General features: G+C 43.1%; 1 protein-coding gene across 1 annotated transcript in view; it reads left to right on the top strand.

Moving 5' to 3' along the window:
- SUGCT (succinyl-CoA:glutarate-CoA transferase) overlaps positions 1-23,119 on the top strand; it is a 1,605,135-nt gene that overhangs the window by 13,283 nt on the left and 1,568,733 nt on the right. Inside the window, exons 2-3 of the mRNA XM_069730210.1 lie at positions 7,506-7,563; positions 8,064-8,137. Of these exons, the coding sequence (XP_069586311.1) occupies positions 7,506-7,563; positions 8,064-8,137 (132 nt within the window). The remainder of the gene's footprint in view (positions 1-7,505; positions 7,564-8,063; positions 8,138-23,119) is intronic.

Genomic DNA, 23,119 nt, shown 5'->3' with positions numbered 1-23,119 from the left:
CTTTAGCCCCAACCCTAACCCTAACTTTAGCCCCAACCATAACCCTAACCCTAATGGGAAAATGTAAATAAATACATTTTTTTTATTTTATTATTTTTCCCTAACTAAGGCGGTGATAAAGGGGGGGTTTGATTTACTATAATTGTAGCAGGTTTTTATGTTTGGCAACTGTGACACACTAAAAGACGCTATTTATTGCAAAAAATATTTTTTGCGTCACCATATTTTGAGAGCTATAATTCTTCCATATTTTGTACCAAAGAGTCATGTGGGTTCTTGTTTTTTGCGGGACGAGTTGACGTTTTTATTGGTACCATTTTCGGGCACATGACATTTTTTATTCGCTTTTTATTCCGATTTTTGTTAGGCAGAATGAACAAAAACCAGCAATTCATTAATTTCTTTTGGGGGGGGCGTTTATACCGTTCCACGTGTGGTAAAATTGGTAAAGTGGTTTTATTCTTCGGTTTGTACGATTACAGTGATACCTCATTTATATCTTTTTTTATGTTTTGGCGCTTTTATACAATAAAAACTATTTTATATAAAAAATAATTATTTTTGCATCGCTTTATTCTGAGGGCTATAACATTTTTATTTTTTCACTGATGATGCTGTATGGCAGCTCGTTTTTTGCGGAACAAGATGACATTTTCGCCGGTACCATGTTTATTTATATCCGTCTTTTTGATCGCGTGTTATTCCACTTTATGTTCTGCGATATGATGATAAAGCATTGTTTTTCCTTGTTTTTCTGTTTGTTTTTTTACAGTATTCACTGAAGGGGTTAACTAGTGGGACAGTTTTATAGGTCGGGTCATTACGTACGTGGTGATACTAAATATATGTACTTTTATTGTTTCTTTTAATTTACATAAAGAAATGTATTTATTGGAACAATAATTTTTTTTCTTTATTTAGGAATATTTTTAAAATATTTTTACACAGTGTAATATTTTTTTTAAAAACTTTTTTACATTGTCCCAGGGTGGGACATCACAGTATAAAGTCAGATCGCTGATCTGACACTTTGCAGAGCACTGTGTCAGATCAGTGATCTGACAGGCAGTGCTGGAGTCTTGCCGGTGCCTGCTCTCAGCAGGCACTGATAAGCTACCTCCCTGCAGGACCTGGAAGGACCCCGCGGCCATCTTGGATCCGGGGGCCTGCAGGGAGGAGACAGGAGCAGACGCTCGGAACAACGCAATCACATCGTGTTGTTCTGAGGGTCTCAGGGAAGCACGCATTATACCCCATGAGGGGGCTGCATTATATTCTATGGGGGGGCTACATTATACTATTTGAGGGGGCTACATTTTCTATGGGGGGATACATTATATTCTATGGGGGCTGCATTACACTCTGAGGGGGCTGCATTATTCTCTATGAGGGGGCTGCATTATACTCTATGGAGGGCTGCTTTATACTATATTAGGGGGCTACATTATATTCTATGGGGGCTGCATTATACCCTATAAGGGGGGCTGCATTATACCCTATGAGAGGGGCTGCATGAAACCCTATGAGTGGGTCTGCATTATATTCTATGTGGGGGTTACATAATATTCTATGAGGGAGGCTACCCCAACCTCCGCTATGTCATTAAGACATGTACTATCTTATCTTATACCCTGATATTAGCATGTTTTACCGCACAATTGGTGGTCTTATATTTATTACTATGTAGGTACATAGTTGGCCCCAGTAATGATTTTCTCTGGTGGGCCCAAGGTGCTCCAGTCCGACGCGGGTTTGGGTGCAAGGCAGGGTTCCAAAGGGAAGGAGCACCCTTTGACTTTTTGAATGCAACATTTTCTGGAATCATTAGTGGATGCCCTGTCACATTTGAAGAACCTCTGATGTGCCTAAACAGTGAAAACCCACCATATGTGACCCCATTTTGGAACCAGGAACTTATATATATGTGTGATGAGCACATTGAACTTCACAGAAGTTTATAATGTTGAGCCATGAAAATAAAAAATCACACTTTTCCCAAAAAAATATTCTTTCTGCCCCAATTTTTTTAACAGGAAAAAATGGACCACAAAATTTGTTGTGGAATTTCTCATGAGTATGCAGGTACTCCATATGAGGACAAAACTACTGTTTGGGATGCATTTAAGTGGGGACGGGGGATTTATTATGTGTGGGGAGAATTGGAGTGGGGATGGGGGGATTTATTATGTGTGGGGAGAATTGGAGTGGGGATGGGGGATTTATTGTGTGTGGGGAGAATTGGAGTGGGGATGGGGGGATTTATTGTGTGTGGGGAGAATTGGAGTGGGGATGGGGGATTTATTGTGTGTGGGGAGAATTGGAGTGGGGATAGGGGGATTTATTGTGTGTGGGGATAATTGGAGTGGGGATAGGGGGATTTATTGTGTGTGGGGAGAATTGGAGTGGGGATGGGAGATTTATTGTGCGGGGGGAAAATTGGAGTAGGGATGGGGGTGTTTAATGTGTGGGATGAGATGTGGAGTTGGGATTGGGGATTTAGTGTGTGGGAAAATTTGGAGTGGAGATGGTTTTATTTATTGTATGTTGGGAGATATATAGTGGGGATGGGGGGATTTAATGTGTGGGGGAGATTTGAAGACACAAAATGAAGAGCAAAGGGGGAGATGGGGCATATATGAGGAAACAGTACGGGTGAATGGGGGGGCATGTATGGGGAAACAGTATGGGGTAATGGGGGCATGCATGAGGAAACAATATGGTGGAATGGGGGGCATGTACTAGGAAACAATATGGGGGAATGTGGGGCATGTATGAGGAAAGTACTGGGGAATGGGGGGCATGTATGAGGAAACAGTACGGGGGAATGGGGGGCATATATGAGTAAACAATATGGGGGATGGATGTAGACAGTATGGGGAGCGAACGGGGGAATGTATGCGGACACAGTGTGAGTAGCGATGTGAAAAATGTATGTGGACAGAGTACGGGGAGTGAAAGTGATGGGATGTGTGCAGACACAGTATGGAGAGTCAGGTGAGCAGGCAGTATAGAAAGTGAGGGGGTAAATATATGAGGAGACAGTATGGTGAACAGGGGGATGTGAGAGGAGACCGTATGAGGAGGAAGGGGAATAGTGTGAGGAGACAGTATTGGGGAGAAAAGTGAGTGGGCACAGAATAGAAACTGAGTATTGGGGGCGTAGCATGGAGGGACAGTGTAAGGACACAGCCAGGAGGGGACAGTATACCAAGGAGGGGGGAGTGTGATGAGAGATTCCGGGGGGGACACAGTATGAGAGGTCAGTGTAAAGAGCATGTACCATAAGAGGGACAGTGTGGGGGTCATATTTTGTGCAGACAATATAGTGAGGGGCCATTTTTTATTCAGGAGTATTATAATAACACTTCTATCTTTAAGGGTATCATGTGGAGATTTTCTGCAAAAGAGCGGAGAAGATGGAAGTCTGCAGAGATGAGCTGTGGATGAGAAAACTCATCATGGGGTCTGGACAAGATGAAGAAAAGAAGGAGAATGATTCCAGAGACGACGACATCTATAAGGTACCTGGATGTAAATGTTATTTGTGATACTAATTCTCATGTTTTTATTTATGTTAGGAGCATTAAAGGAGATGTCCAGGTTTGTAATGAGTCTGCAGTCATTCTCGTGCTGGCGATTTACATATATGTGGTCATGTGATGACTAGACATGTGTGTGGCCTCACTCAATGAAAATGAACTCAGTTAGGCTGGGCACATCTAGTCGGAATGTGGTCAGAAGTATACAAATCGCATTCTTGTGCTGACATGACCGTCCACCGGCAAGGGAGAATCCTAAAAGTGTGCAGTGCATTCGTTGAGAGAATTCAGAAGCCTGCAATGTCAGGATTCAGCTCTGCAAGTTCCAGTAGTCGTCACATGGACACTTCACTCACATGCGACTTTCATACTTTTGGGGTACAGTGCAAAGCTCAAAAGGGAAGAAGTGCCATACTTAAGTTCAGATTTTGCAGGACTGGTTTTAGGGTGCCATTTCACATTGGTAGAGCCCCTGGGGTGCCAGAACAGCAGACTACCCTCATAAGTGACCACATTTTACAAACTACACCTCTCAATGAACTCATCTAGGGGTGCAGAGATCATATTGACACCACAGGTGTGTCACAGAATTTTATACCATTGGGCAGGGAGGAAAAAACTAAAATAACTACCACTTTTTACCACCAAAAATTTGTTTTAGCCTCAGATTTTACATTTTCACACTGGGAATTGGGGCACCAAAATTTGTATCACAATTTATTCTGAATGTACAAATACCCCCTATGTGGTTGTACAGCACTGACTAGCCACATGGCGAGACTCGGGAGGGATGGAGCGCTATTTGCCTCTTGGAGTGCAGATTTTCCTAGAATAGTTTGCAGGCTCCATATACAGAGTCCCTAAGTCCTAGAAGAGCAGAATCCCCCTTCAAGTGACTACATTTTGGAAATTATACCCCTTTGGAAATTTATCTACAGATGTAGTGAAGATTTTGACTCTGGGTGTTTTCCAGAAACAAGCAATAGTGGATGTTGCTGAGTGAAAACAGCAAACTGCCATTGTATTGCCCAGTAAGTTGTAATCACCATTATGTTGTGGTGCCCTGCTCAGGCTTCTGGAGACACGCACCTGGCCGGGCTGTCATTGCTGCAGAAATGCCAAACACGTGGATGCTAAATGTGGTTTAAGCACAGTGCTGTGCTCAGAAGGGAGGGAGGCTTTTGGATTGGGGAGGGCAGAGTTTGCTGAATTTCTTCTGGTGGGCAAGGAGCCATAGTGCTTATCCAGAGCCTTTGTACCTATAGCGTGGAAGACCCCTATATTTCTGATGACAAATTACATCTGAGTGGGGACTTGCTTTTTTTTGTGGATTGAGTTGAAGCTTTTATTGGGAACTTTTTACATAACGTTTTGAGAACACATTTGTACGACACTGTAGGCTGAGCACTTAAATCGAGGTTTCCATCTAAATCAGCAAGTGACATGATTTAGATGAACGCTCCCAGGGAGCCACTCACTATAATGAGGCAGCAGAGTTACTCTATACTCCATTTGGCCTCTATTCAGCGTTGTCCTTCTTTTCAGAAGGGCACAAAATTGTGGCGGAACGTGCTTATGTTCACACATAAAAAGACGGACCCCACCACATCATAGGCCAGACGGCGTCCATCTGCCTCATTATAGGAAATCTTCCATGGGGGGTTCCATATGAATCACGTATTTCAGAGATTTACATGGAAACCCCGGTGTAAGCTCTCAGCGTAGAATGCAGGATAAATGTGCGCTGAGCCTTATTGCGATTTTTGGAAGGCAGAACGAAAAAATCAACAGCAGGTGACGAATTGGCCTTATTTATTTTTTACGCTGTTCCCCGTGCAGTATAAGTGATTAGACGACTTTATTTTTCGGGCTGACGCAATTACAGCGATACCAGATTTATATTGTGTTTTTATGTTTGGCTGCTGTCACACACTAAGGGCTTGTTTCCACTTGCGAGACACACGTCCGTGTCTCGCATGTGAAAACCAAGCTCTGGCGCTGGCACTTCGGAGCGGAGCGTGCGGCTCCACGTGTTGCTATGCGGCTGCAGGCTCTGCTCTGGAGTGCCGGCGCCACAGCTTGGTTTTCACATGCGAGACACGGACGTGTGTCTCGCAAGTAGAAACAAGCCCAAAAAGACGCTTTTTATTGGGAAAACAAGTTGTTGCATTTCCATATTTAGATAGCTATAATGTTTCCATTTTTCGGCTCACAGTCATCTGTGGGCCTGTTTTTTGCGGGACAAGTTGATATTTTTATTTGTATCATTTTTGGGCACATTACATTTTTTGATCGCCTTCTATTACAATTTTTGGGAGGCAGAATGAACAAAACCAAGAATTGTTTTCTGGGTTTTTTTATGCCTTCCACGTGTGGTAAAATTGATAAGGCAGCTTTATTCTTCGGGGCAGTATGATTACAGCAGTACCACATTTATATTTTTTTTTATGTTTTGGCGCTTTTACACAAAAGCGATTTTATAAAAAAAATTATATTTGCATTGCTTTATTGTGAGAGCTAATGTTTTTACTTTTCTGTGGACAGAGCTATATGGCAGCTTGTTTTTGCAAGACAAGCTGATGTTATCAGAGATACCATTTTTATTTACATTTGTCTTTTTGATCGTGTTTTATTCCACTTTTCGTTTGGTGGTATGGTGATAAAGCATTGTTTTTTGCATCTTTTTTTTTTACGGTGTTCACTGAAGGGGTTAACTAGTGGGACAGTTTTATAGGTTGGGTCGTTCCTTATGTGGCGATACCAAAGCGTTGTACTTTTAAATGTATTTATTGGAATAATATTTTTTCTTTTTTTTGGTTCTTTATTTTGAAATAAAAAAAAAAAAAAAATTACATTTGTTTGATCGGACATCAACTTACCGTGCCCTGATTGCTGATCCAATACTCATAGGTTATTAGATCTGTGCATCGCAGGCAGAGCTTACAGGCCACCATTCGTGACCATCTTTCGGCTCGGGGTCACCATGGTGACCATAGGCACAACGTGGTCAAAATCACATTGTGCCGATGAGAGCAGAGAGGGAGCTCCCTCCCTCTGCGATGCCCATTGATGTAGCTTAGCTGTCACTATTGACAAAGGCATCAGAGGCATTAAACGCCAGCGATAAGATATAGAAATGACACCTGCATTTGATTGTGGCGGCGCTCAGCATGAGCCCACATGATCGTGAAGAAGTATATGTACAGCGGTTTATCATTTTTATTTAGTAATTGGAATTATTTCTTCCCTGGTACATATTCTCTCTTCAGTTTTCTCGATTTATACAAGGCCTCTTTGAGACACTCACACTTACCGGGATTACAATTTTCAGTAGAGAATAAACAGTTTCCTCAAATTTCTTTTGGGATCTGCTTCGACATCAGTGCCCTTGCACAGCCTGCAATTACTTTTCCTCACGTACCTATAGTGGTTCACATCCTGTCATGTTCCTCTGTAGCTTACGGTGTTCCTGCTACTTCTCACTCTTTGCTGCATCATACCCCAGACACGATCCCAGGGATGGCATGCTGATTAACACTATACATATGCCCAAATGTGTCCTAGTGATAATTAACTTTTCCTTTTTTTTTTTCTTAGGCCATGTGCACATGTTGATTATTTGGTGAGTTTTTTTTTACCACAATATTAGTAAGCCAAAACCAGAAATGGAACAATCTGAGGAAAAGTATAATATAAACAGGACACCACTTCAGCATTTATTACCCACTCCTGGTTTTGGCTACAAATACTGAGGTAAAAAATTCACCAAATACTCAACGTGTGCACGTGGCCTTAAACAGCAGTGGACAAGCACTCTATTGTATGAGGTAATTTATGCTTTTGGTGCAGTTTACAGCTCTAGGGTCAAGTTATGCATGCTCCCCTGACCCCTTATGCTAAGTTTCCATGATGTGTTTTTGGTGCGTTTTTGAAGAGCAGTTTAATATTCATGACTTTTCTTTAAAGCAACAGATTCTGGCACTATACGTCCATTGGATGGAGTGAAAATCCTGGATTTAACAAGGTGTGTGGCGACAAGTAAAATAAAAAGTCATCATCTTTTAGGGTATGTGCGCACGTTGCGGATTTGGCTGCGGATCTGCAGCGGATTTGACGCTGCAGATTCGCAGCAGTTTTCCATGCGTTGTACAGTACCATGTAAACCCATGGAAAACCAAATCCACAGTGCACATGCTGCGGAAAATACTGCTCAGAAATGCTGCGGTTTATTTTCAGCAGAATTTCAATTCTTTGTGTGGATTCCGCAGCGTTTTACACCTGTTCCATAATTGGAATCCGCAGGTGTGAAAAACGCATGTGAAATCCGCACAAAAACCGCGGTAAATCCGCAGGTAATCCGTAGGTAAAACGCAGGGCGTTTTACCTGTGGATTTTTCAGAATCTGCGCGAAAAAATCCGCACACGAATCCGCAACATGTGCACATACCCTTAAAGTATCTCTTCAGACTTCATGATATTCCATATAATGGCATGATTATTTATTGTATTCCTCCCTTGTCGTAGAGTGTTGGCTGGGCCTTTTGCTACAATGATCCTCGGGGATCTGGGAGCTGAAGTTATAAAAGTAGAGAAGCCAGGTAATCATTTTAATTTCAAAAGTATTTATTGAATAATATGTGAAGTTAGAAGAACAGTCTTTTTAATATGAGCAATGTATGCATAGATAAAAAAAAAAAAAAAAGCTAACAGATATAGTATATAAGGAAAAAATCCCCTTTTTCAGAAGCTGGATACTATACGACACATGTACAAGTAATATAAAGAAAACGATTATTAGGCCATGTTCTGATGTTCAGTATTTATTCTTATTTTTGTAAAGTAAGATCTTTTTGTCACCAACATTCACTTCTAAAGCAAAAAAGGGGGTCCTCTCTTGATGATGTAAGACATGATTTTGTATGAGGTGTATGGGAATTGAGGGGCTTTGTCTAATATCCAAAAGTGATTGCCAACATAACAAGCTCAATATTAACCCCTTCCTGACATGGCTGGCTATTTTCCCCTTTTCTGTTTCCTTTTTTTCCTCTTCTTCCAAGAGCCATACCTTTTTTTTATTTTTCTATCAAGATAGCCAAACGAGGGTTTGTGTTTTGCAGGACGAGTTGTACGTTGGAATGACAGCATTCATTTTATCATGTAATGCACTGGAAAGCGGGGAAAAAAAATCTGCAGCAAAATTGAAAAAAAAAAAGTTCAAATCCACAATTGTTTTTTGGGGTTTATTACCATGTTCACTGGTAAGAATGACCTGCCAATATGATTCTCCATATCAGTATGATTATGAAGATACCAGACATCTATAGTTTTTTTTTTTTTATTTAAATGTTGGGAAAAAATTGGAAATGTTTAAAAAAAAATACATTTTTTTTTCTTGTACTGCTATATTTTGAGAACTGTAACATTTTTAATATTTGGTCTATGAGGCTATTTTATGCATCCTGGACTGACATTTTTATTGATACCATTTTGGGGTAGAGACAATCTTTTAATCGCCTCTTATTGCCTTTTTTGGGAGTGTCAGATCGTTTGAAAAATGGTAATTCTGGCATTTAGATTTTTTCCTCATTACATCATTTAATTAATTTATTACCATAATTAATTTTATATTTAATTACTTAATTCATTTTATATTTTGATAGTTCAGACTTTTAAGTATGAAACAATACCACATGTGCATTTATTTAAATCTATTTTTAATGGTGCAAAAGGGGGGTGATTTGAACTTTTATTTTTATTTTTCATTTTCTTACTACTCACTGTACTTGTTAGTCACTTTGGGAACTTTTGTGATCGTCTGATCACTTGTTGTATATACAACACTACAACAGTGCTGCTGTATATAGCAAAAAAAGTCAGTCTTCTATGAACACAGGCCAGAAGATGTTCTTCAGCAGACACTTGGCTGGCATTTCAAACGATGGTTGAATATCACAGCATCATCTTTTGGGAAAAATGCAGGCTCAGGAAGTCAGCATATGACATAGCTGTCATATGTCGGTATGTTGTTACATTTGTTTTTTTTGTTTTTTTATTTTACTTGCTTACATAGCGCCATTAATTTCACAGCGCCTTAGAGACATCATCACTGTCTCCACTGGGGTTCACAATCTAAATTCCCTATCAGTATGTCTTTGGAGAGTGGGCTGTGAATGGGAGCGTCTGGTGAGATGACAAGCAGCCAACAAGCACCTAATGTGTATGAGGGCCTTAAGTTACTATAGGGGGAAGTGCAAAATAAAGTGAGTAAGTAAATTACCTAAAATTGTGCTCAAAAGTTTACATGCCTCGGCAGAATTTTTGCTTTCTTGGCCTTTTTTCAGAGAATATGAATGAGAACACCAAAATGTTGTCTCCACTCATGGTTATTGGTTGGGTGAACCCATTTATTGTCAAACTAGTGTATTTTCGCTTTTGAAATTATAATGTGTTTATATACAGTGACTTGAAACAGTAGTCATACACTGTGAACTTTTCCACATTTTTCCACATGACGTTACACCAATAAACTTACATTTATTTTATTGGGATTTTATGTGATATATCAACACGATGTAGCAAGTATTTGGGAAGTGAAAAGTAAATGATACATGGATTTCTAAATATTTAAAAATTATATATCTGAAAATTTTGACATACATTTGTATTTAGCCCACCTGAGTCAATACTTTGTAGGACCACCTTTAGCTGCAATTATTGCTGCAAGCATTTTGGGGTATGTCTCTACCAGCTTTGCACATTTAGAAGCAATTTTTTTGCCTATTCTTATTTGCAAACTATCGCTAGCTCCTTCCTTGTCCCTAACACTAGAGGGCACCCTAGCTTGCCCTACTCCCCAGGATACTTCAGAAGGTGAAGACACCTGGACCTCCACCCTTGCCTTATCTCCTGAGTTAGCCCTCTGTCTGTTCTCTTCCCCCACCCAGGGAAGAGGGGCGCTACTGTGCACCATAGTACACCAACCAAACAAACAATACAACACAGACAAGGGTTAACAGAAAACTCCAGGCATACAAAATATTCCCTCACATATAATAGATGAATGCACAGGGGTGTGGAGGTAAGGGAATAAACCAGAATAGAGAAAGATAGGTGTGAAGAAACCAGATTGTATCTTAATTTCCCAGACAACCATGTTTTTGCAAAACCAAAAGTACTGGCTTTTTATCTGTATATTGGCTTGTGAATTTAAGTGTTTATGTCTGGTGGGTCAAGACAGACTTGCCAACTGATATACTATCTAACATACTGTGTAAGGCTAGGTTCAGATTGCGTTAATGGGACCGCACTAACGAACAGCGTTGCACGGCGAAATTAACGCCATGCAACGCGTCCATTAGCGCGTCCATTGGCAGCAATGGGAACGCGCATCGCTAGCGCGTGCCATTTTCGGCACGCGCTAGCGATGTGCTGGTGTTTTGTGACACGCCTCGGACGCTGCTTGCAGTGTCCGCGGCGCGCCCGAGGTCCGTTCCCCGCTCTCACAGATCGGGCATCTGCGAGAGCGGGGACATTAAACGCGACCCTGAAAAAGACATTGCGTTAGCGCAATCCGCTGGCGCTTAGCGCTAAACGGATTGCCCTAACGCAATCTGAACCTAGCCTAAAGGTACCTTCACACTGAATGATATCGCTAGCAATCCGTGACGTTGCAGCGTCCTTGCTAGCGATATCGTTGAGTTTGACATGCAGCAGCGATCAGGATCCTGCTTTGCCATCGTTGGTCGGAGCAGAAAGTCCAGAACTTTATTTAGTCGCGGGACTCCCGCAGACATTGCTGAATCGGCGTGTGTGACGCCGATTCAGCGATGTCTTCACTGGTAACCAGGGTAAACATCGGGTTACTAAGCGCAGGGCCGCGCTTAGTAACCCGATGTTTACCCTGGTTACCAGCGTAAACGTAAAAAAAAAACAAACACTGCATACTTACATTCCGGTGTCTGTCCCCCGACGCTGTGCTTCTCTGCACTGTGTAAGCGCCGGCCGAAAAGCAGAGCACAGCGGTGACGTCACCGCTGTGCTTTCCGGCTGGCGCTCAGTCAGTGCAGAGAAGCACAGCGCCGGGGGACAGACACCGGAATGTAAGTATGTAGTGTTTTTTTTTTTTTACGTTTTACGCTGGTAACCAGGGTAAACATCGGGTTACTAAGCGTGGCCCTGCGCTTAGTAACCCGATGTTTACCCTGGTTACCAGGGGACTTCGCATAGTTGGTCGCTGGAGAGCTGTCTGTGTGACAGCTCTACAGCGACCACACAGCGATGCTGCAGCGATCGGGATCGTTGTCTAGATCGCTGTAGCGTCGCTTAATGTGAAGGTACCTTAAGTCTGTAATAGTGACTGTACATAGGGTTTGTTAAGCTTTGTTTATTGATGTGTGCTGATATGCTAATAGTGCTACTTAATCCCATCACCATTGTTTACCTTGTCTTGATGTTGGACTGAAAGACCCTGGGCAATTCTAAAAATAGCTTACATGCCTTGGGTATAAAAAGACTCAGAGATCACATCCTGGTAGATGGAAGTAACACAGAGCTACTAGCCAGGCATTCTGCAAACCACCCAACAGACAAGAGAAAGGACTGCAGCAAATTCATCATGGCACCATCACGAGGGACACTGATCTATGATTCTATAGGAAACAACCTAGGGGTTTTCGGCTCCGGTTGGAAGGACACAGATCTGATCCAGTGACCATCTCTGAACCATGGATATGTTTGGAGAAAGCCAGGTTTGGGACCCGCTGGTCGCCTGGTTCCATGGAGATGGTCAGATAAGCCAGGTGGTGACTCTCGTGTCAACTGGCTTTGGACCTTGTATGGACTCTATGGACAGTTCTTGGTCATCTCCCTATGCTTGTCGTTACCTCTTCTCTGTGCGTGCATCCACAGATGAAGTAGCGACCCTGGGAGCTCTGACATCATGTCATACTGGAAATACGTGGAGAGGCAGTGATATTTTATACGCGCCCATGTAATCAAGCAATTCCAGCCATGTTGGGATTGTTCTGTTTGCTATTGTGTGCTGTGGTTCAATAAAGTATTGCTGCACTGTTTTACCTTAACCCTGTGTTGTCTGTGTGGTGTATTGCCCACTGGGAGATAGAGCGGGCGTTCAGTGGAATGAGCCGTGGTCCATGCAGTCTTGCTAAAGACAGCCGGGCCAGCGGACGAGAGCACTCACTGACCCCGTTTCTCCTCAATAGGGAATTACCAAATATAGAAACCAAACAACAGTCACAGATAACTCCTCCAACTCTCCTTCTCTTATGACATGCTCTCCCTCCATTAGCCATGCAGCAAAGGTTTGCTCTGACAAGAATTTGTAACAGAGCCCAGATTCTAAAGGCGAAAAGAGTGGCTAACCAAGCTCAGTTGTGAACACAGGAATTTCCAACATGGCTGATTAGCCTCTGTTCATCCAGAATAAATACATGAAGGAGAAGTGCTTCTTCTCAGCGCCGGAGTAGGAGCAATCAGACTCTGTGGTCTTCTGGCTCCACAGTGTCACGGTAACCCTGTGACAGATTGGATGGAGGCGACTGTGAACAGCAATTTTCAAGTCTTTCCACAAATTTGCAATGGGAATTAGGTCTGAACTTTTACTGGGCCATTGAAAACACATAAATATGCTTTGATCTAAACCATTTCAGTGTAGCTCTGGCAGTATGTTTAGGGTTGTCCTCGTGGAATGTGAACCTATGCCCCAGTCTCAAATATTTTGCAGCCTCTAACATTTTTCCTCAAGCATTTTCTTGTATTTAGTTCCATTTATTTTTTTATTTTTTCCATCCATCTTCCCAACAACTCTGACCAGCTTTCTTGTCCCCATTGAATAAAAGTATCCCCACAGCATGATGCTACCACCACCATGTTTGATCGTGGGGATGGTCTTTTTAGAGTGATGTGCCATGTTCGTTTTCTGCTACACATAAGATTTTGCATTTAGCCCAAAGCGGTTTACTTTGGTCTCATCTGAACAGAGCACCTTATTTGAAATGACAGCTGTGTCCCCTTCTTATGGTTTGCTTTCCAAATTGTTTTTTTCTTGCCACTCTTTCATAAAGGGCATATTTATGTAGTTTACCATTAATAGTTGTCCTGTGGACAAATTCTCCCACCTGAGCTGCGGATCTCTGCAGCTCCTCCATAGTGACTATGACTGCTTCTCTAATTAGTTCTCTCCTTTCTTTGTTTGTCAGTTTAGGTAGATGGCCATATCTTGATAAGTTTGCAGTTGTCCCATACTCTTTCCATTTTTGGATGATAGATTAAACAGTGCTCTTTGAAATGCTCTGAGAATGTGCAATTTTTTTTATAACCTCGCCCTGTTTACTGTTCTTCACAACTTCACACCTGTCTGGTGTGTTCCTTGGTTTTCATTATGATGTTTGATGTCTAATGTTCTCAAACAAACCTTTGGTAGGTTTGCAGTTGTCTCACACTTCTTCCATTTTTGATGATGGGTTGAACAGTGCTCCGTGAGATGTTTTGAGCTTGGGCTATTTTTTTTTATAATGTAGCCATGCTTTACTCTTCTCCACAACTTTATCACTGACCAGTCTGGTGTATGCCTTGGTTTTCATGATGCTGTTTCATCACATGATTAATGTTCTCCAACAAACCTCTGAGACTTTTAGAGAACAGCTGTAGTTTTACTAAGAATAAATTCACACAGGTGAACTCCATTTACTAATTATGTGACTTCTGGTATGTAATTAGTCACTCATAAATATGCCTAGGGATATTAGTTTACAGGGGAACGAATATAAATACACGTCACAATTTTTAGATTGATATTTTTAAAATAATTAGAAACAATGTATAATTTCCTCTCCACTTCACAAATACTTGCAACTTTGTGTTATAAATCATATGAAGTCCCAATAAAATGCATTTAAGTTTGTGGGTAAAACGTTAAAAAATGTGGAAAAGTTCATGGGGTATGAATACTTTTCAAGGCACTGTATATATACACTGCTAAAAAAAAAATAAAGGGAACACTAAAATACCACATCCTAAATTTCACTGAATGAAATATTCCAGTTGCAAATCTTTATTTATTAAATAGTGGAATGTGTTGAGAACAATAAGACATACAATGATCAATGTAAATCAAAATTAATAGGCCATGGAGGTCTGGATTTGGAATGATACTCAAAATCAAAGTGGAAAATCAAATTACAAGCTGATCCAACTTCAGTAGAAATGCCTCAAGACAAGGAAATAAAGGCCCCTTCACATTAAGCGACGCTGCAGCGATACCGACAACGATCCAGATCGCTGCAGCGTCGCTGTTTGGTCGCTGGAGAGCTGTCACACAGACCGCTCTCCAGCGACCAACGATGCAGGTAACCAGGGTAAACATCGGGTAACTAAGCGCAGGGCCGCGCTTAGTAACCCGATGTTTACCCTGGTTACTATCCTAAAAGTAAAAAAAACAAACACTACATACTTACCTAACGCTGTCTGTCCTCCAGCGCTGTGCTCTGCACTCCTCCTGTACTGTCTGTGTGAGCACAGCGGCCGGAAAGCAGAGCTGTGACGTCACCGCTCTGCTTTCCGGCTGACCGACGCTCACAGCCAGTGCAGGAGGAGTGCAGAGCACAGCGCTGGAGGACAGACAGCGTTAGGTAAGTATGTAGTGTTTGTTTTTTTTACTTTTAGGATGGTAACCAGGGTAAACATCGGGTTACGAAGCGCGGCCCTGCGCTTAGTAACCCGATGTTTACCCTGGTTACCAGTGAAGACATCGCTGAATCGGTGTCACACACGCCGATTCAGCGATGTCAGCGGGAGAGCCAGCGACCAAAGAAAGGTCTGGCCTTCTAACCCCGACCAACGACATCACAGCAGGATTCTGATCGCTGCTGTGTGTTTAACTAAACGATATCGCTAGCGAGGACGCTGCAACGTCACGGATTGCTAGCGATATCGTTTAGTGTGAAGGTACCTTAAGGCTCAGCAGTGTGTGGCTTCCACGTGCCTGTATGACCTCCCTACAACACATGGCATATTTCTGATGAGGCGGCGGATGGTCTCCTGAGGGATCTCCTCCCAGACCTGGATTAAAGCATCAGTGAACTCTTGGACAGTCTGTGGTGCAACGTGATGTTGGTGGATGGAACGAGGCATGATGTCCCAGATGTGCTTTATTGGATTCAGTTGAAGCATATGTAGATAACAATACACAGTGTCAGTATTGTAACGACACATGTGTTTGCATAAAGGGATTAAGTCAGAAGGTTCAGTGCATTAGAGTATGTGAAACAGATAAAGAAAAAACATAGACGAACCGAGAGATTAATAAAAAAATGTACTTTATTAGATTATTGGATTAAAAAGTGGGGGAATGTTTGTACGAAGCAAAAAGAGTAATCTGACAATGAAAATAACCAAACAAGTGGAACCGCAGGTCAGAGATCCAGAGGTAAGTTTAGAATGCCTATGTGACAAGTAAAAGTCCACATGCATATGAGGTAAGTACCTGATCAACACTGGACCTGCACATGGTATCACAAATGGGTCTGAGGATCTCATCCCAGTACCTAATGGCAGTCAGGGTGCCTCTGGCTAGCACATGGAGGGCTGTGCAGTCCTCTAAAAAATGCCACCCCACACCATTACTGACCCACTGCCAAGCTGGTCATGCTGGAGGATGTTGCAGGCAGCAGAACTTGCTCCACTGCGTCTCCAGACTCTGTCACGTTTGAGCAGATACACGGATGTTAGTGGCCTGCAGGAGGTCATTTTGCAGGGTGTTGGCACTGCTCCTCATGTTCTTCCTTGCACAAATGAGAAAGTAGTGGTCCTGTGGTCTGTTCTATTTGCACAACAGCAGGAGAAATTGATTCACAATCAGTGTTGCTTCATAACTGGACAGATTGATTTCACAGAAGTGTGATTGACTTGGAGTTGCATTTTGTTGTTTAAGTGTTCCTTTTATTTTTTTGAGCAGTGTATATGTATACGTTTGCTCTGTATATATAATATATATATATATATATATATATATATATATACAGTACAGACCAAAAGTTTGGACACACCTCATTTAAAGATTTTTCTGTATTTTCATGACTATGAAAATTGTACATTCACACTGAAGGCATCAAAACTATGAATTAACACATGTGGAATTATATACTTAACAAAAAAGTGTGAAACAACTGAAATTATGTGTTATATTCTAGGTTCTTCAAAGTAGCCACCTTCTTGCTTTGATAACTGCTTTGCGCACTCTTGGCATTCTCTTGATGAGGTTCAAGAGGTAGTCACCGGGAATGGCTTTCAATTCATAGGTGTACCCGGTCAGGTTTAATAAGTGGGATTTCTTGCCGTATAAATGTGGTTGGGACCATCAGTTGTATTGTGCAGAAGTCTGGTGGATACACAGCTGATAGTCCTACTGAATAGACTGTTTGAATTTGTATTATGGCAAGAAAAAAGAAGCTAAGTAAAGAAAAACGAGTGGCCATCATTATTTTAAGAAATGAAATTCAGTAAGTCCAAAAAATTGGGAAAACTTTGAAAGTGTCCCCAAGTGCAGTGGCAAAAACCATCAAGCGCTACAAAGAAACTGGCTCACATGAGGACCACCCCAGGAAAGGAAGACCAAGAGTCACCTCTGCTTCTGAGGATAAGTTTATCTGAGTCACCAGCCTCAGAAATCGCAGGTTAACAGCAGCTTAGATTAGAGACCAGGTCAATGCCACACAGATTTCTAGCAGCAGATACATCTCTACAACAACTGTTAAGAGGAGAATTTGTGCAGCAGGCTTTCATGGTAAAATAGCTGCTAGGAAGCCACTGATAAGGACAGGCAACAAGCAGAAGAGACTTGTTTGGGCTAAAGAACACAAGGGATGGACATTAGACCAGTGGAAATCTGTGGTTTGGTCTGATGAGTCCAAATTTGAGATCTTTGGTTCCAACCACCATGTCTTTGTGCGACGCAGAAAAGGTGAACGGATGGACTCTACATGCCTGGTTCCCACCGTGAAGCATGGAGGAGGAGGTGTGATGGTGTGGGGGTGCGTTGCTGGTGACACTGTTGGGGATTTATTCAAAATTGAAGGTATACTGAACCAGCATGGCTACCACAGCATCTTGCAGCGGCATGCTATCCTATCCGGTTTGCGTTTAGTTAGACCTGTTATGAACAGGTAATTCAGAACCACAATGGACATAGAAATACAGAGCACACAAGTGACCTGACAAAGACCAAAAATTAAGGACGAGCTCTGAGACGTGGGAACTCTGCTGACCGCAATCCCTAATCCTAACACACCACACTAGAGGTAGCCGTGGATTGCGCCTAACGCTCCCTATGCAACTCGGCACAGCCTGAGAAACTAACTAGCCCTGAAGACAGAAAAATAAGCCTACCTTGCCTCAGAGAAATTCCCCAAAGGAAAACGCAGCCCCCCACATATAATGACTGTGAGTAAGATGAAAATACATACACAGAGATGAAATAGATTTAGCAAAGTGAGGCCCGACTTACTGAATAGACCGAGGATAGGAAAGATAGCTATGCGGTCAACACAAAAACCTACAAAGAACCACGCAGAGGGGCAAAAAGACCCTCCGCACCGACTAACGGTACGGAGGTGCTCCCTCTGCGTCTCAGAGCTACCAGCAAGCAGAAAAACAAATATAGCAAGCTGGACAGAAAAAATAGCAAACTTAGCTTATGCAGGATAAACAGGCCATAGGAACGATCCAGGAGGAAGCAAGACCAATACTAGAACATTGACTGGAGGCCAGGATCAAAGCACCAGGTGGAGTTAAATAGAGCAGCACCTAACGACTTAACCTTATCACCTGAGGAAGGAAACTCAGAAGCCGCAGTACCACTCATGACCACAGGAGGGAGCTTGGCCACAGAATTCACAACAGTACCCCCCCCTTGAGGAGGGGGTCACCGAACCCTCACCAGAGCCCCCAGGCCGACCAGGATGAGCCACATGAAAGGCACGAACCAGATCGGCAGCATGGACATCAGAGGCAAAGACCCAGGAATTATCTTCCTGACCATAACCTTTCCACTTAACCAAATACTGGAGTTTCCATCTCGAAACACGAGAATCCAAAATCTTCTCCACAATATACTCCAATTCCCCTTCAACCAAAACCGGAGCAGGAGGATCAATAGATGGAACCACAGGTGCCACGTATCTCCGCAACAATGACCTATGGAACACGTTATGGATGGAAAAAGAAGCTGGAAGAGTCAAACGAAAAGACACAGGATTAAGAACCTCAGAAATCCTATATGGACCAATGAAACGAGGCTTAAATTTAGGAGAGGAAACCTTCATAGGAATATAACGAGATGACAACCAAACCAAATCCCCAACACGAAGTCGGGGACCCACACAGCGCCTGCGGTTAGCGAAACGTTGAGCCTTCTCCTGGGACAAAGTCAGATTGTCCACTACATGAGTCCAAATCTGCTGCAACCTATCCACCACAGTATCCACACCAGGACAGTCCGAAGACTCAACCTGCCCTGAAGAGAAACGAGGGTGGAACCCAGAATTGCAGAAAAACGGCGAAACCAAAGTAGCCGAGCTGGCCCGATTATTAAGGGCGAACTCAGCCAAAGGCAAAAAGGACACCCAATCATCCTGATCAGCAGAAACAAAACATCTCAGATATGTTTCCAAGGTCTGATTGGTTCGTTCAGTCTGGCCATTTGTCTGAGGATGGAAAGCCGAGGAAAAAGACAAATCAATGCCCATCCTAGCACAAAAAGCTCGTCAAAACCTCGAAACAAACTGGGAACCTCTGTCAGAAACGATGTTCTCTGGAATGCCATGTAAACGAACCACATGCTGAAAAAACAATGGCACCAAATCAGAGGAGGAAGGCAATTTAGACAAGGGCACCAAATGGACCATTTTAGAGAAGCGATCACAAACCACCCAAATGACCGACATTCTTTGAGAGACGGGGAGATCCGAAATAAAATCCATAGAGATATGCGTCCAAGGCCTCTTCGGGACTGGCAAGGGCAAAAGCAACCCACTGGCACGAGAACAGCAGGGCTTAGCCCGAGCACAAACCCCACAGGACTGCACAAAAGAACGCACATCCCGCGACAGAGACGGCCACCAAAAGGATCTAGCCACCAACTCTCTGGTACCAAAGATTCCAGGATGACCAGCCAACACCGAACAATGAACCTCAGAGATAACTTTATTCGTCCACCTATCAGGGACAAACAGTTTCTCCGCTGGGCAATGGTCAGGTCTATTAGCCTGAAATTTTTGCAGCACCCGCCGCAAATCAGGGGAGATGGCAGACAAAATTACCCCCTCTTTGAGAATACCCACCGGCTCAGACAAACCCGGAGAATCGGGCACAAAACTCCTAGACAGGGCATCCGCCTTCACATTTTTAGAGCCCGGAAGGTACGAAACCACAAAGTCAAAACGGGAGAAAAACAGCGACCAACGAGCCTGTCTAGGATTCAACCGTTTGGCAGACTCGAGATAAGTCAAGTTTTTGTGATCAGTCAAGACCACCACGCGATGCTTAGCTCCTTCAAGCCAATGACGCCACTCCTCGAACGCCCACTTCATGGCTAGCAACTCTCGATTGCCAACATCATAATTTCGCTCAGCAGGCGAAAATTTCCTGGAAAAGAAGGCGCATGGTTTCATCACTGAGCAATCAGAACCTCTCTGCGACAAAACAGCCCCTGCTCCAATTTCGGAAGCATCAACCTCGACCTGGAACGGAAGCGAAACATCTGGTTGGCACAACACAGGGGCAGAAGAAAAACGTCGCTTCAACTCCTGAAAAGCTTCCACAGCAGCAGAAGACCAATTGACCACATCAGCACCCTTCTTGGTTAAATCAGTCAACGGTTTAGCAATGCTAGAAAAATTAGCGATGAAGCGACGATAAAAATTAGCAAAGCCCAGGAACTTCTGCAGACTCTTCAGAGATGTTGGCTGAGTCCAATCATAAATAGCCTGAACTTTAACAGGGTCCATCTCGATAGTAGAAGGAGAAAAAATGAACCCCAAAAATGAAATCTTCTGAACACCAAAGAGACACTTTGACCCCTTCACAAACAAAGAATTAGCACGCAGGACCTGGAACACCATTCTGACTTGCTTCACATGAGACTCCCAATCATCCGAGAAGACCAAAATATCATCCAAGTATACAATCAGGAATTTATCCAGGTACTCTCGGAAGATGTCATGCATAAAGGACTGAAACACTGATGGAGCATTAGAAAGTCCGACTGGCATAACCAGGTACTCAAAATGGCCTTCGGGCGTATTAAATGCTGTTTTCCATTCATCGCCTCGTTTGATACGCACAAGATTATACGCACCACGAAGATCTATCTTGGTGAACCAACTAGCCCCCTTAATCCGAGCAAACAAATCAGACAGCAGTGGCAAGGGGTACTGAAATTTAACCGTAATTTTATTTAGAAGGCGGTAATCAATACAAGGTCTCAGCGAACCATCCTTCTTGGCCACAAAAAAGAAACCTGCTCCCAATGGCGACGATGACGGGTGAATATGACCCTTCTCCAAAGACTCCTTCACGTAACTCCGCATAGCGGCGTGCTCAGGTACAGATAAATTAAACAATCGACCCTTAGGAAACTTACTACCAGGAATCAAATCGATAGCACAATCACAATCCCTATGCGGAGGTAGGGCATTGGACTTGGGCTCATCGAATACATCCCGGTAATCAGACAAGAACTCTGGGACCTCAGAAGGGGTGGATGATGAGATAGACAGAAATGGAACATCACCATGTACCCCCTGACAACCCCAGCTGGACACAGACATTGATTTCCAATCTAATACTGGGTTATGGACTTGTAGCCATGGCAACCCCAACACGACCACATTATGCAGATTATGCAACACCAGAAAGCGAATATCCTCCTGGTGCGCAGGAGCCATGCACATGGTCAGCTGGGTCCAATACTGAGGCTTATTCTTGGCCAAAGGCGTAGCATCAATTCCTCTCAATGGAATAGGACACTGCAAGGGCTCCAAGAAAAACCCACAGCGCCTAGCATACTCCAAGTCCATCAAATTCAGGGCAGCGCCTGAATCCACAAATACCATGACAGAATAGGAAGACAAAGAGCAGATCAAAGTAACGGACAAAAGAAATTTCGACTGTACCGTACCAATGGTGGCAGACCTAGCGAACCGCTTAGTGCGCTTAGGACAATCAGAGATAGCATGAGTGGAATCACCACAGTAGAAACACAGCCCATTCTGACATCTGTGTTCTTGTCTTTCAGCTCTGGTCAAAGTCCTATCGCACTGCATAGGCTCAGGTTTATGCTCAGATAATACCGCCAAATGGTGCACAGATTTACGCTCGCGCAAGCGTCGACCGATTTGAATGGCCAAAGACATAGACTCATTCAGACCAGCAGGCATAGGAAATCCCACCATGACATCCTTAAGGGCTTCAGAGAGACCCTTTCTGAACATAGCTGCCAGCGCAGATTCATTCCATTGAGTGAGCACGGACCACTTTCTAAACTTCTGACAATAAATCTCTATCTCATCCTGACCCTGACACAGAGCCAGCAAATTTTTCTCTGCCTGATCCACTGAATTAGGTTCGTCGTACAGCAATCCGAGCGCCAGAAAAAACGCATCAATATTACATAATGCAGGATCTCCTGGCGCAAGGGAAAATGCCCAGTCTTGAGGGTCGCCACGTAATAAAGAAATAATGATTTTAACTTGTTGAACTGGGTCACCAGAGGAGCGAGGTTTCAGAGCCAGAAATAATTTACAATTATTTTTAAAATTCACAAACTTTGCTCTATCGCCAGAAAATAACTCAGGAATAGGAATCTTAGGTTCTAACATAGGATAATGAACCACTAAATCTTGAATATTCTGTACATTTATAGCGAGATTATCCATCAAAGAGAACAGACCTTGAATGTCCATGTCCACACCTGTGTTCTGAACCACCCTGATGTAAAGGGGAAAAGAGAGACAGAACACAGTGCAAAGAAAAAAAAATGGTCTCAGAACTTCTCTTTTCCCTCTATTGAGAAGCATTAGTACTTTGGGCCTCCAGTACTGTTATGAACAGGTAATTCAGAACCACAATGGACATAGAAATACAGAGCACACAAGTGACCTGACAAAGACCAAAAATTAAGGACGAGCTCTGAGACGTGGGATCTCTGCTGACCGCTATCCCTAATCCTAACACACCACACTAGAGGTAGCCGTGGATTGCGCCTAACGCTCCCTATGCAACTCGGCACAGCCTGAGAAACTAACTAGCCCTGAAGACAGAAAGATAAGCCTACCTTGCCTCAGAGAAATTCCCCAAAGGAAAAGGCAGCCCCCCACATATTGACTGTGAGTAAGATGAAAATACATACACAGAGATGAAATAGATTTAGCAAAGTGAGGCCCGACTTACTGAATAGACCGAGGATAGGAAAGATAGCTTTGCGGTCAACACAAAAACCTACAAAGAACCACGCAGAGGGGCAAAAAGACCCTCCGCACCGACTAACGGTACGGAGGTGCTCCCTC

The sequence above is a fragment of the Ranitomeya imitator genome, chromosome 6, assembly GCF_032444005.1.
Source record: "Ranitomeya imitator isolate aRanImi1 chromosome 6, aRanImi1.pri, whole genome shotgun sequence".
In the NCBI taxonomy this organism is placed as follows: Eukaryota; Metazoa; Chordata; class Amphibia; order Anura; family Dendrobatidae; genus Ranitomeya; species Ranitomeya imitator.
Note: the sequence above shows the minus strand (reverse complement) of the source record. Positions and strands in the feature narration are given on the sequence as shown.